The 14,576-nt window shown below is 47.2% G+C and overlaps 1 protein-coding gene across 4 annotated transcripts in view; it reads right to left on the reverse strand.

Moving 5' to 3' along the window:
* The window catches only part of LOC123426227 (protein GRIP), a 55,596-nt gene that overhangs the window by 20,147 nt on the left and 20,873 nt on the right, over positions 1–14,576 (reverse strand). For all 4 annotated transcript variants that reach the window (XM_045110017.1, XM_045110014.1, XM_045110018.1 and 1 more), the window contains exons 12-14: positions 13,490–13,623; positions 13,305–13,402; positions 13,101–13,220 (exon numbers count right to left, since the gene is read on the reverse strand). In XM_045110017.1, the coding sequence (XP_044965952.1) occupies positions 13,101–13,220; positions 13,305–13,402; positions 13,490–13,623 (352 nt within the window). The remainder of the gene's footprint in view (positions 1–13,100; positions 13,221–13,304; positions 13,403–13,489; positions 13,624–14,576) is intronic.

Here is a 14,576-nt window from a genome sequence, read left to right on the forward strand (position 1 = left end):
CGTGATTTTATGCATGTGGCATCATAAGTGGACTAAGGGTGTGTTTGTTAGGGTGCATGGAGGGTGTGGGGGCTTAAAAGTTCCCAACTCGACCAATTTTTAACTGTTTGGTAGGATGTATGGGCTCTCCTCAGCTATGCCCAACTCATGCTAAAAAGGCCCTCAGCTATGCCCAGCTGAGAAACCCCGAATAGTTGTTCACTAGTCAGCCCTCCTCTTCCCTGCCGCGGCCTCCTCACTTCCCACATCAAGCACCCACTTTCTGCTCCTTCCTTCTCTCTTCCTGCACTTCCGGTCCCCTGTATGCCGCCGGTCTCAAGGATGGCCAGCTCCGCCCTTGCTCTGCACCGACCACTCTTTCCCGGTTCCGATCTGCGTCGGCCCAGCTCTTCCCCGAATCTTGACTCCACAAAAACTGGCCGCCGCCCCAACTGCAGCTCCAGGACCTCCTATGTCCTCCATGGGCTAGCTTGCTCCCCCACTTCTAGCTACCCCGTCTCCACCACCACCTTGGCTCCATTCTACGTCTCTACCTTGTCATTGTTCTACGTCTCTACCTTTTCTCCATTCTACGTCTCTACATTGTCTCCGGCTTCACACAGAATGCATGAACACCATCTCTACCAACTACCAAGGCAGCAAAAAACTAGCAAGTCTGATCTGAGAAGGAAGAAACTGACTGTGTGTTTGATGGTAAGTTTGAGTGTTAGAAGGCTTGTATGTACAACAGCTTGTAGACCTGTGTGTTTGATGGCAATCAATTTCTGCAATTGGTACAATTCTCGTGTGGTATGATCTGGTTGTTAATATGTTCATTTGTGTGATTTAGAGGAACTCCTGCTGTTGAGCTCATGCATGAACAAAAGACGGTGTTTGTGGGCGGAGACTTGGATGTGTATACATGGACAAAAGACGGTGCCATGGAAAATACATGTAAAATGAGAGGTCAAGGGAACGGTGTAAAACTTGGGACAAGTCAAGTGAGCCAAAAAAAAAGTTTGGGGTAATCCGAACAACATCAATACTCTTAAATCCTAAGGGAGTAAAGAGGATTTTTCCACGCATGTATGAGCATTAGAACAAGAGAGACATACACGCGCGCTCCTCCTCCTCCGCCGCCCGCCTCGCCTCGTCACTACTGTTAGAGTTATAATACAAGTCATGTATCCTTCTGTAATTATCCCAATATATAAGGGGTTTCCTGCATATAGTCCACCACCTGTACATGTATATATACCGGCCTATGGCCTCATGGGAATACAAGTTGCTTTCCTAACATGGTATTAGAGCCTAGGTCTTTTTTGCACGCGCAACTCGTGCCTTTTCCGATCTAGCTTTCCCACCGCTGGTACCGGCCTCGTCCCGCACGTGGAGGTGCTCCAGCCGCCGCGTCTCTCCACTCTCCTGACGCGCGCCAGCAGGACCGATCTGCAGGGCCGTCCCGCGCCTGCCAGATCCGCTCCTCCACGCGTCACCAACCGCCCGGACCGCTTCAGTCGCCGCCGCCCTCCCTCGCTCTGCCGCGCGTCGCCCCGCGTCGCCCGGACCGCCTCAGGTGCCGCCGCTTTTCCTCGCTCGGCCGCGCGTCGCGCCGCGTCGCCCTGCGTCGCCCGGACCGCCTTAGGTGCCGCCGCCCTTCCTCGCTCCGCCGCGCGTCGCGCCGCGTCGCCCGGACTGCTTCCGTCGCCGCCGCCCGTCCTCGCTCTGTCGCGCGTCGCAGGACCGCGACCCTGGGCTGACCTGATCTATTCGCCGCGGTCTCCACTACCGACGGGGCCCCCAGGCCGAGTCAGGCCTCCTGCTGTCGACGCGGTTTCCTCCCGTTGATTGATTTCTTTCCCCCCCCAAAAAAAAAAATGTCTACTGGCTATGTTGCTGTTCCTCGGTGTCCGGTGATCTTTGATGGCACTAACTACACCGAGTTCATTGGCTTCATGCGCATTCACATGCGTGGCATCCGCCTATGGGGTTTTCTTTCCGGCGAGGTCTCTTGTCCGCCATGTCCGGTTCCTCCCGTGGCTCCCACTCCGCCGACCCCACCGGCTCTTCCTGCGGATGTTTCTCAGGCCGCAAAGGATGCGACTACGCTTGCTGATGAGGCCGCTGTGAGTGCTTATGATGAGAAGGTCTTGGCTTATGAGGAGGCTCTTCAGCTGTATCATGGTGCTCTGTCTGCTTACACCCAGTGGCTTGATGATGATGCTCGTGTTGCCGCTGTTCTCACTGCTAGTGTTCTGCCTCAGTTTCCTTCTGAGTTTCTGGGCCTTCCTACTGTATTTGAGATGTGGACCCGCCTTCGTCAGCGCTATGAGCCCTCTGGTGATGCCTTATACCTCTCTGTGGTCCGTCAGGAGCATGCTCTTCAACAGGGTGACTCTACTGTTGATGCCTTCTATGCACAAAGCTCTGCTATCTGGCGCCAGCTTGATTCTCTTCGCAGTGCTGGTTGTCGTACTTGCGCCTGTTGCCAGGCCGTCCAGGCCGACTTGGAGTTTCATCGGGTCTATGAGTTCCTGTCTCGGCTCCGTAAGGAGTTTGAGCCCCGGCGTGCTCAGTTGTTTGCTCGTGGCCGTATTTCTCTCATGGAGGCGCTTTCTGAGATTCGTGCTGAGGAGACTCGCCTACGTGGTGCTGGTTTGCTGGAGGTTCCCTCGGTGCTCGCTGCTCGGACTTTTTCTACGCCACCTGCTGCACCGACCCCTTCTCGCTCGAGTGATCCGCCGCTCTTGCCCACTCCTTCTGGCGGCTCAGGTCACCCCCGTCCACATTGTAACTACTGCAACAATGATGGTCATATTGAGCCGCACTGTTACACGAAGAAGAAACACTTGCGCAAGGCGCGGTCACCATCTCCAGCGACTTCGTCATCTACCTCGACAGCTTCAGCCATCGCTTTGACTGAGCAGGATATTCTGAGACTTAAGCGTCTGCTCGCTGCTTCCGGTTCTTCCTCAACGGGTACTGCTGGTTCTGTGACTGAGGCTTCCCGCACTGAGCAACCACCTTCTACACAGTCAGGTACATCCCCATGGGTTCTGGACTCTGGAGCTTCCTTTCATATGACTTCTAATTCTTCCACTCTGTCCTCTCTTCGTTCGCTTGATTCTCCTGTTCATGTCCTCACCGCTGATGGTACTCCCCTTCCTGTCGTTAGTAGAGGCACTCTTACCACTCCTTCTTATTCTGTTCCTGATGTTGCTCATGTTCCTCGACTTACCATGAATTTGTTTTCCGCTGCTCAACTTGCTGATTCTGGTTGTCGTGTCATCCTTGATCTTGACGCTTGTTCTGTCCAGGACCGTCGCACGCACACTCTGGTTGGGGCTGGCCCTCGCCGCCGTGATTCTGAGGGTCTTTGAGAGGTGGACTGGCTTCATGTTCCTTCCTCTGCCCATTCTCTCGCCAATTCTTCCGCTTTGGTCGCCTCGGCTACTGGTTCTTTCCAGCAATGGCATCATCGACTTGGTCATCTGTGTGGTTCTCGTTTGTCGTCGTTAGTTCGTCGAGGTCTTCTGGGGTCTGTCTCAGGAGATGCCTCCTTAGAGTGTCAGGGTTGTCGTCTTGGCAAGCAGATTCAGTTACCATATCCACATAGTGAGTCAGTGTCTAAGCGTCCTTTTGATTTAGTCCATTCCGATGTATGGGGTCTGGCTCCCTTCGATTCGAAAGGGGGTCATAAATACTATATTATTTTCATAGATGACTTCTCTCGTTACACATGGCTTTATTTCATGACTTCTCGTAGTGAGGTGTTGTCCATTTATAAGCGTTTTGCTGCCATGGTTCATACTCAGTTCTCTTCTCCCATTCGTGTGTTTCGTGCTGACTCCGCTGGCGAGTATATCTCTAAGATGCTGCGTGGTGTTCTTGCTGAGCAAGGGACTCTCTCTCAATTCTCTTGTCCTGGTGCTCATGCTCGGAATGGCGTGGCTGAGCGCAAGCATCGTCATCTTCTTGAGACGGCTCGTGCATTAATGATTGCTGCCTCTCTCCCGCCGCATTTTTGGGCTGAGGCCGTCTCCACCTCCACCTATCTCATCAATTTCCAGCCTTCCGCTGCTCTACAGGGTGGTGTTCCTTTCGAGTGTCTTTTTGATCGGTCTCCCGATTATTCGACGCTTCGCTTGTTTGGTTGTGTTTGCTATGTTCTTCTTGCCCCCCCCGAACGCACCAAACTGACCGCTCAGTCTGTTGAGTGTGTCTTCTTAGGCTATAGTGATGAGCATAAGGGCTATCGTTGTTGGGATCCTATCGGTCGTCGGATACGTATCTCTCGGGATGTGACTTTTGATGAGTCTCGTCCCTTCTACCCACGCTCATCTTCCTCGACTTTTTCAGTAGAGGATATCTCTTTTCTCACTTTTCCTGACACGCCTATCACACTCGTTGAGCCTTTGCCTACTCATTCTGCTCCCTCTGCTTCTCCACCTCCAGTCGATTTGTCGCCACCATCTTCCACGGTCTCCTCGTCTAGCATGTCACCGGATTCTACACCTTCCTCTCCGGTGACTTCTTCGTCGCCACTCTCCGATTCTACTTTAGCGATTCCTCCTTCCATTGTTCCATCTTTTCCTCAGTGTTACACTCGTCGTTCACGTTCTGTGGATGCTTCTCTGGATGTGCCGTCATCCTCGTCTCAGCCTACTTATGGCTTGCGTTCTCGTCCTCGTCCGCCTGTTGATCGCTTAGGCTTTTCCACCGCTGGAGCTGCTGTTCTTGAGCCAACTACTTATCATCAGGCTGTTGTTCATCCTGAATGGCAGTTTGCGATGGCTGAGGAGATTGCTGCTCTTGAACGCACAGGTACGTGGGATCTTGTCTCCCTTCCTCCTGGAGTCCATCCCATCACTTGTAAGTGGGTCTACAAGGTAAAGACTCGCTCCGATGGTTCTCTCGAGCGTCACAAAGCTCGTCTTGTGGCTCGTGGTTTTCAGCAGGAGCATGGTCGTGATTATGACGAGACTTTTGCTCCTGTGGCTCATATGACCACTGTTCGTACACTTCTTGTCGTGGCCTCTACACGCCACTGGTCTATCTCTCAGCTTGATGTTAAGAATGCTTTTCTTAATGGTGAGCTGCGTGAGGAGGTGTACATGCAGCCTCCACCTGGGTATTATGTTCCTGATGGCATGGTATGCCGTCTTCGTCGCTCTCTCTATGGCCTTAAGCAAGCCCCCCGAGCCTGGTTTGAGCGGTTTGCCTCTGTGGTGACTGCCGCTGGTTTTTCACCAAGTGTTCATGATCCAGCATTATTTATTCACCTTTCTCCTCGTGGTCGGACTCTTCTTCTTCTTTATGTTGATGACATGGTCATCACTGGGGATGACCCTGAGTATATTGCCTTTGTCAAGGCTCGTCTTAGTGAGCAGTTCCTTATGTCTGATCTTGGACCTCTTCGCTACTTTCTTGGGATTGAAGTCTCTTCTACCTCTGATGGCTTTTTTATATCCCAGGAAAAGTATATCCAGGATCTTCTTGCTCGTGCTGCTCTTACTGATGAGCGCATTGTTGAGACTCCTATGGAGCTCAATGTTCACCTTTCTGCTACTGATGGTGATCCCCTGCCTGACCCGACGCGCTATCGTCATCTTGTTGGCAGTCTTGTTTATCTAGCTGTCACTCGTCCGGATATTTCTTATCCGGTTCATATTCTGAGTCAGTTTGTCTCTACTCCCACATCGGTTCACTATAGTCATCTCCTCCGTGTTCTCCGATATCTTCGGGGCACAATCTCTCATCGTTTATTCTTTCCTCGCTCCAGTTCTTTACAGCTTCAGGCCTATTCGGATGCTACGTGGGCTAGTGATCCTTCAGATCGCCGTTCACTTTCTGCTTACTGTGTTTTTCTTGGTGGTTCTCTCATTGCCTGGAAGACGAAGAAACAGATTGCAGTTTCCCGTTCGAGTGCAGAGGCTGAGTTGCGAGCGATGGCTCTTTTGACGGCAGAGGTGACTTGGTTACGGTGGTTACTTCAGGATTTTGGTGTTTCTGTCACTACACCGACTCTGCTCTTATCTGACAGTACAGGTGCTATTAGCATTGCGCGCGATCCTGTGAAGCATGAGCTCACCAAGCATATTGGTGTTGATGCTTTCTATGTGCGCGCTGCTGTGCAGGATCAGGTTGTTGCTCTTCAGTATGTGCCTTCCGAGTTACAGTTGGCGGATTTCCTGACGAAGGCCCAGACTAGAGCACAACATGGCTTTTATCTCTCCAAACTCAGTGTTGTTCATCCACCATGAGTTTGAGGGGGGGTGTTTATAATACAAGTCATGTATCCTTCTGTAATTATCCCAATATATAAGGGGTTTCCTGCATATAGTCCACCACCTGTACATGTATATATACCGGCCTATGGCCTCATGGGAATACAAGTTGCTTTCCTAACAACTACGCGCCGCGGGTTGCGGGAATGAGCCGAGCCGAACTAAATTTTTGCCACGCACAACTGGTATACGAAAGGTCACTCGGAAGCTGAAAGTTTTGTTGTAGTGGATATTGAACACGGCTGCTGTCTGTTCGTTTCGTCTCCCTCGTTCTCTTCGGCTCCCGTCGCTGGCCTCTTCGACAACATGTCCAACGACAACACCAACACCAACACCAATAGTGGATATTGAACACGACTTCTTCCCTGACGTCGACCACCTCTTCGACAACATGTCCAACGACAACACCAACACCACTGCTGCTTGTATTCTTCTTGTTTGAGTTCATGCCTCAACTTCTTGTTGTAGTTTCTTTTCTAGATATGTTCCGTTCATGTTCGTCTTTTCAAATGCAACTTTCATATTTTCTCTATAATTGCATGGCTTATCATATGTTTGCTATGGTAATCGTGATTTATTTATTATTTCTGCTAGTAAAATCACTTGGTAAATCGCTCATATTTACAATCCAAAAACCTTATTATAGGCAATTTACCCCGAGTGGTTTTGCTGCTTCCATGAGACCTCCTATGTTTGAGGGTATCCACTATAAGAGGTGGCGCGTAAGAGCCGTTCTATGGTTCCAAACCATGAGCTGCTATGACGCCACTCTTGGCAAACATGAAGGAGATCATGATGCTCAACAGGAACTAGCTTTTCAGAAAATGGATACCTTGTTTAAGGCTGCTCTCTTGAGTGTTCTTGGTGAGTAACATAGTTGATGCTTATGCGTCAATTGATAATGGAAAGGATATGTGGGATGCACTCGAGGCCAAGTTTGGGGTCTCGGATGTTGGCACTGAGCTGTACATCATGGAACAATTCTATGACTACAGGATGACTGAAGAGTGCTCCGTGGTTGAGCAAGCTCACGAGATACAGTCATTTGCTAGAGAACTTGAGCACTTCAATTGCATGTTACCGGACAAGTTTGTTGCCGGAGGCATCATCACTAAACTTCCTCCTTCGTGGAGGAACTTTGCTACCTTACTGAAGCATAAGATGCAGGAGTTTTCCGTTCCGGATCTCATTGGTACTCTTGATGTGGAAGAAAAGGCGAGAGCAAAAGACACACGTGCTCGAGGTATTGAGGGAGGACCTAGTGCCAATCTGGTACAGAAGAAAAACTTCCAGCCCCACAATTTCAAGAACAAGGGCAAGTTTGATGGCAAAGCAAAGTTCGACGGGAAGCAAGGCTTTACAGCACACCAACTTCAAGAAGAAGAATGACAAGAAGAAAGGTGTTTGTCATGTGTGCGGAGATCCTGATCATTGGGCACCTAACTGCCCTAACCGTTATGACAAGTGTCAACATGGGAAAGGCGGCAAGACCGCTAATGTTGTCATTGGTGACACTGACGTGAAGGATGCTGGGTATGGTACATTTCCCACTATCCTTTCAGTATGTCATTTTCCCGATTGGCTGATTGACACAGGTGCTAATGTGCATGTATGCGGCGATATTTCCATGTTTTCGTCTTATCAGACCACAGGGACTTCCATCGTGCTGATGGGCAACGGTTCAAGTGCTTCTGTTCGTGGTGTTGGCACGGTCGATCTGAAGTTTACTTCGGGGAAGGTCGTGCGGCTAAAGAACGTGCATTATGTCCCCTCCGTCAATAAAAATCTTGTTAGCGGATCTCTTCTGTGTAGAGATGGCTACAAGCTTGTCTTTGAGTCGAATAAATTTGTAATATCCAAGTATGGAACTTTTGTTGGTAAAGGATACGAGTCAGGAGGCCTGTTCCGTTTATCCTTGACAGATGTTTGCAGTAAAGTTGTTAATCATGTTTGCAACAATAGTGAATCAAATGTGTGGCATTCGCGTCTCTGTCATGTTAATTTTGGTTGCATGTCGCGACTAGCCAAATTGAACTTAATCCCTAGTTTCACCACCGTCAAGGGATCTAAGTGTCAAGTTTGTGTGCAAGCCAAGCAGCCTCGTAAGTCTCACACGACTGCCGAAACGAGAAACCTTGCACCGCTAGAGCTCATACATTCAGATCTATGTGAAATGAATGGCATTTTGACAAAAGGTGGAAATAAATATTTCATGACGTTAATTGATGACTCCACTTGATATTGCCAAGTGTATCTTCTGAAGTCTAAGGATGAGGCTTTGAACTATTTCAAGATCTATAAAGTTGAAGCTGAAAACCAACTTGATCGAAAGATCAAGAGGCTTAGGTCCGATCATGGTGGAGAGTATTTCTCAAATGAATTTGATTCTTTCTATGCGGAACATGGTATAATCCATGAGGACGCCTCCATATTCACCTCAGTCAAATGGGGTAGCCGAAAGAAAGAATCGTACTCTAACTGATTTGGTTAACGCCATGTTAGACACATCGGGTCTCTCCAAGGCATGGTGGGGGGAGGCGATATTGACTGCATGTCATGTCCAAAACCGAATTCCCACAAAGAACAAAGAGATAACTCCATTCGAGGAATGGGAGAAGAAAAGGTTAAAACTCTCTTATCTACGATCGTGGGGTTGTTTGGCGAAAGTCAATGTGCCAATTCCAAAGAAGCGCAAGCTAGGACCAAAACTATGGATTGTGTTTTCCTGAGATATGCCTTTCATAGCATTGGATATAGATTCTTGGTTGTAAAATCTGAGGTATCTGACATGCATGTCGGTACAATCATGGAATCGAATGATGCGACTTTCTTCGAAGATATATTTCCCATGAAAGATATGGCTACCTCATCTAATCAGGAGATGCCTAGTTCATCGAGTCATGAATTAGTTACAATTACTGAACCCATCATTTCGATGGAAAACTTTGAAAATCCTGTGGAGGAGAACAATGATGTTCCTACCAAGAGCAAGAGACAGAGGACTGCAAAGTCCTTTGGTGATGACTTTCTTGTGTATCTCATAGATGACACTCCCAGTTCTATTTCAGAAGCATATGCGTCTGAAGATGCTGACTACTGGAAGGAAGCAATCCGTAATGAGATGGATTCCATCTTGGCAAATGAAACTTGGGAAATAATTGATCGTCCTTATGGGTGTAAACCTATAGGATGCAAATGGGTATTCAAGAAGAAGCTTAGGCCCGATGGTACTATCGAGAAGTACAAGGCACGGCTCGTAGCCAAGGGTTATACCCAAAAGGAAGGTGAAGACTTCTTTGATACTTACTCACCTGTGGCTCGACTGACCACTATTCGAGTACTACTTTCACTAGCTGCCTCACATGGTCTTCTCGTTCATCAAATGGATGTTAAGACTGCTTTCCTAAATGGAGAGTTGGATGAGGAAATTTACATGGAACAACCAGATGGGTTTGTAGTAGATGGTCAGGAAGGAAAAGTGTGCAAGTTGCTGAAGTCTTTATATGGACTTAAGCAAGCACCCAAGTAGTGGCATGAGAAGTTTGAAAGAACTTTAACAACTGCAGGCTTTGTTGTAAACGAAGCTGATAAATGTATGTATTATCGCCATGGTGGGGGCGAGGGAGTTATCCTTTGCTTGTATGTTGATGACATACTGATTTTCGGAACAAATTTGAATGTTATTAAGGAGGTCAAGGATTTTCTATCACACTGTTTTGGGATGAAGGATTTAGGAGTGGTTGATGTCATTTTGAACATCAAGTTGTTGAGAGACGATGATGGTGGGATTACATTGCTTCAATCTCACTATGTGGAAAAGATCTTGAGTCGCTTTGGATATAGTGATTGCAAGCCCTCTCCAACACCACATGATGCCAGCGTGCTGCTTCGAAAGAATCGAAGTATTGCTAGAGACCAATTGAAATATTCTCAGATTATTGACTCGCTTATGTACTTAGCCAGTGCTACAAGACCTGACATCTCTTTTGTTGTTAGCAAACTGAGTCGGTTTGTCTCAAAACCAGGCGATGTGCATTGGAAAGCTCTAGAGAGAGTTTTGCGTCATTCACTATAGTGAAATTATGGAATTCACTATACTCGACACCCAAAGGTGCTTGAAGGGTATAGTGATTCAAACTGGATCTTTGATGCTGATGAGATAAAGGCCACGAGCGGATATGTATTCACTCATGGAGGTGGCGATGTTTCTTGGAAGTCTTGCAAGCAAACGATCTTAACAAGGTCAACAATGGAAGCAGAACTCACAACACTACATATAGCTACGGTCGAAGCAGATTGGCTTCGTCGACTCTTGAGTGACTTGCCGGTTATTGAGAAACCTGTACCGGGTATCCTTATGAACTGCGACAATCAAACTGTGATCACGAAAGTGAGCAGCTCAAAGGATAACATGAAGTCATCAAGACATGTTCAGAGAAGGTTAAAATCTATCAGGAAAATGAGAAACTCCGGAGTTATTGCATTGGATTATATCCAAACATCTAAAAATCTGGCACATCCTTTTACTAAGGGTCTATCACGTAATGTGATAGATGATGCATCGAGGGAGATGGGTATGAGACCCACAATATGAGTTGTTCACAGTGGTAACCTATTCTTTGTGATCGGAGATCCCGTGAATTAGATGTGGAAGACAAGCTGTTAGTCAACTGAGGTTAGTCAACTGAGGGGAAAGTATCCTTATCATTAACAATACCACTCCATGAAGATGCAATACTTTCCTAAACTGCATGGCAGGTTGATGTACATCTTAATATGTTCTAAGTGGCTTATTAAAGAAGAGATGTTGTCCTGCAGAACATCTTTTGAAGAACACACCTATATGAGTCTGATTGTTAACGTCGCAATCTATGAGAGTAGGGTGCTCTCTAGTAAACTCATGAAAGGTCTCAGAGTATGTCGCATAAGCTCCATCCGCAGGGAAGTCCCACGGTAGCCTAGTATCGGTCAAGGCTCTGTGTGAAGCTAGATTCGTAGAAAACTTGCAGTTCAAGGCCTAGTCCACTGTCCAAGTTGCTTACTAGTGTAGCATAGAGTTCTAGGTGGAAGTTCAACTCAACAGTCTCCACTGCAGTATCGGTATATAAAACAGTGTTTTGAAACCAAAGGCAAATTTTGTGTGCCTCTGGGTTCTGGTGGGGGATTGCTGGAATTTTTACCTATTTTGGACCAGCCCAAGATACAATTTCAGGAATTCCAAATAAATCATAGAGGCCCACGCAGCCCATTTGTGCAAGGCAAGAGGTGGAGAAGTGTAGTCTCACATTGCTAGTTTAGTTGGAGTTGGACCTCCTTATAAGGGAGGATGTTTCCACACATGTATGAGCATGAGAACAAGAGAGACATACACGCGCACTCCTCCTTCTCCGCCGCCCGCCTCGCCTCGTCACGACGCGCCGCGGGTTGCGGGAATGAGCGGAGCCTAACTATTTTTTTGCCACGCACGACTGGTATACAAAGGTCACTTGGAAGCTGAACGTTTTGCTGTAGTGGATATTGAACACGAACGTTGCACCCTTCGGCTACTGTCTGTTCGTTTCGTCTCCCTCATTCTCTTCGGCTCCCGTCGTTGGCCTCTCGCCTCCTTCTCTTGCGCCTATAAAAGAGAGGTCGCTCCTCTCCAAAGATACGCATCAGAACTTCCTCTCGCCACCGGTTCCAAACTCTATGTTGCTGCTACGTTCTTCCCCATCCCGGCTTGCGGCGTGCACCGTAGGTCGGGACAGTAGGCCTCCGAAACTCTGTCCCTTTGGGCCCTGTACAGGAGAAGGGCGATAAGGTTTTTGGGGAGCACTCCGCGCGACTACTGGCTTTCATCACGGACATCAACGACCTCTTCCCGGACAACGACTTCTTCCCGGACGTCAACCACCTCTTCGACAACATTTCCAACGACAACACCAACACCACTGCCGCTGCAGCTGCAACTCAGTACGTTCTCGTATTCTTCTTGTTTGAGTTCATGCCTCAACTTCTTGTTGTAGTTTCTTTTCTAGATATGTTCTGTTCTTGTTCATCTTTTCAAATGCAACTTCCATATTTTCTCTATAATTGCATGGCTTATCATATGTTTGCTATGGTAATCGTGATTTACTTATTATTTCTGCTAGTAAAATCACTTGGTAAATCGCTCATATTTCCAACATAACTATGACAAGAGACTGCCATAAAAGCTAAAAGGCAAGTCCTATAGGACGGCGGTTCGACCCGCAATGTTGTATGACGCTGAGTGTTGGCCGACAATGTGCAACAGTTTGGTGCGGAGGAGATGCGCATGTTGAGATGGATGTGTGGCCACACAAGGAAAGACCGAGTCCGGAACGATGATATACAAGATAGAGTTGGGGTAGCACCAATTGAAGAGAAGCTTGTCCAACATCGTCTAAGATGGTTTTGGCATATTCGGCACAGGTCTCCAGAAGCCCTAGTGCATAACGGACGGCTAAAGCGTGTTGATAATGTCAAAAAAGGCCGAGGTAGACCGAGCCTGATATGGGAGGAGTCCGGAAAGAGAGATCTGAAGGACTGGAATATCACCAAAGAACTAGCCATGGACAAGGGTGTGTGGAAGCTTGTTATCCATGTGCCACAACCATGAGTTGGTCGCGAGATCCGATGGGTTCCACCTCTGGCCTACCCCAACTTGCTTGGGACTAAAGGCTTTGTTGTTGCTGTTGTTGTTGTTATTGTATATAGAAACAAAAAAACATGTGAGAATAAACATAATAGTGAGTGGCCGCCATTCATTCCTTTTTTCTTGCTTCATTATAGCAAACAAAGGTCGCACTGAATGAGTTTAATAGAATAACTCACTGCTGCTTTGGCCTCTAAAGAATGATGAAGATCCTTGTTTTCGTTGAGAAGTTTAGCTATCTCCTGTTCCTTCTCTTCAATCATTCTATCAGAAATATCACGAAAAGATTCATGCTCTTCCTAGAAAAATCAAGAATATATTAAAATACTGAATCGAAAGACCACATTCAATAATACAAGTCATGCCACAGGGCAGGAAACAACCTTCAATTTTTCATATTTCAGTGTCCATTCCCCTAGGTTCTTCTGAAGGTGGTCTTCAAAATGGCCATTGCTTTGACCCTTCATAGACTCACATTTTACTGCATTATCCATGTTCATACGTTTGATCATCGAACCTCATTAAAGAGAAAGGGAGAGAATTCTGAAATACACTGAAGTCCTCTTACATCTCCAGCTTTCCTCTACACTTGCCAATTTTTTCTGCCATGATTCTTTTTCTGACAGAAATTGAGAAGTAACATAATCTAATTTTTTCATGACATTCTTCAGTTTCTTGTCCACCTCCGCAAGACCCAAATCCCTGAAAGGAAATTAAGTAAAGGTAAAAAGTTTCTCAAATTATAAACTGCTTGCAGAAAATAAGTTGATTGTATCACCGCGCATCAGCTTACAGGAGTAGTGCCAAGGTAGACGGGTCTAAGTGTCTAAACTAGTCTCGACTCGTGATGACTAGTATAACCAATCTCAACTGGTTGACTGCCAGTCATAAGACCATACTTGCTACAAATCCACACTGCTGGTCTTTTACAGTGAAAAACTGGAGGGGGGACTGAACTAGAAGCACATCTTGCTATTTCCGTCAAATAAACATCTTGCTATCAGATTATTAGAGGCACATGTAAGAAAGTACATGCTCAAGCGGAACCAGAGGCAAATCATAACTTCATAAGAAGCTATGCTACATAACTGATATGAGTACAAGTACGGACTGCACATACTAGATACTGCTCATCTCTACATAGTGCTAGTCTGCTACAGACAAGATACTAACACATTAGTTTGATCCCCTGGGCTAGATTGGAGGCGTATCTCCATCGGAGTGGGCTCGGACCAACATGAACTCACTCTATCAGCACACTGCACAAAATGTCGAGCGACTACTAAAACTTGACTAATCAGCAACAGGTCAACAACTCTCGACTAGTCCAATCAGTCAAGTAGGGATGTCCAGCTGAGGCCCAAGTAGTGACTCATAGATTAGTCAAGCGACTCTAGTAGTGCTCTGAATACCATTCGGATTTTTTTTGTTACAGTTAGTATTGCAAACAGCCTCTTGCAGAAATGTAGGGAAAGGCTGCGTACAATAGACCCAAAGTGGTCGGACCCTTCCCCGGACCCTGCGCAAGCGGGAGCTACATGCACCGGGCTGCCCCTTAGTATTGCAAACAAGGTGGGCTGCTAGTATACACAGGCTATGAAGTTAGTTCATTTTCTAAATTCAGTAACCTCCCAAGTAGTATCTTTGAAGAATTT

This window comes from Hordeum vulgare, chromosome 2H, assembly GCF_904849725.1.
Source record: "Hordeum vulgare subsp. vulgare chromosome 2H, MorexV3_pseudomolecules_assembly, whole genome shotgun sequence".
In the NCBI taxonomy this organism is placed as follows: domain Eukaryota; kingdom Viridiplantae; phylum Streptophyta; class Magnoliopsida; order Poales; family Poaceae; genus Hordeum; species Hordeum vulgare.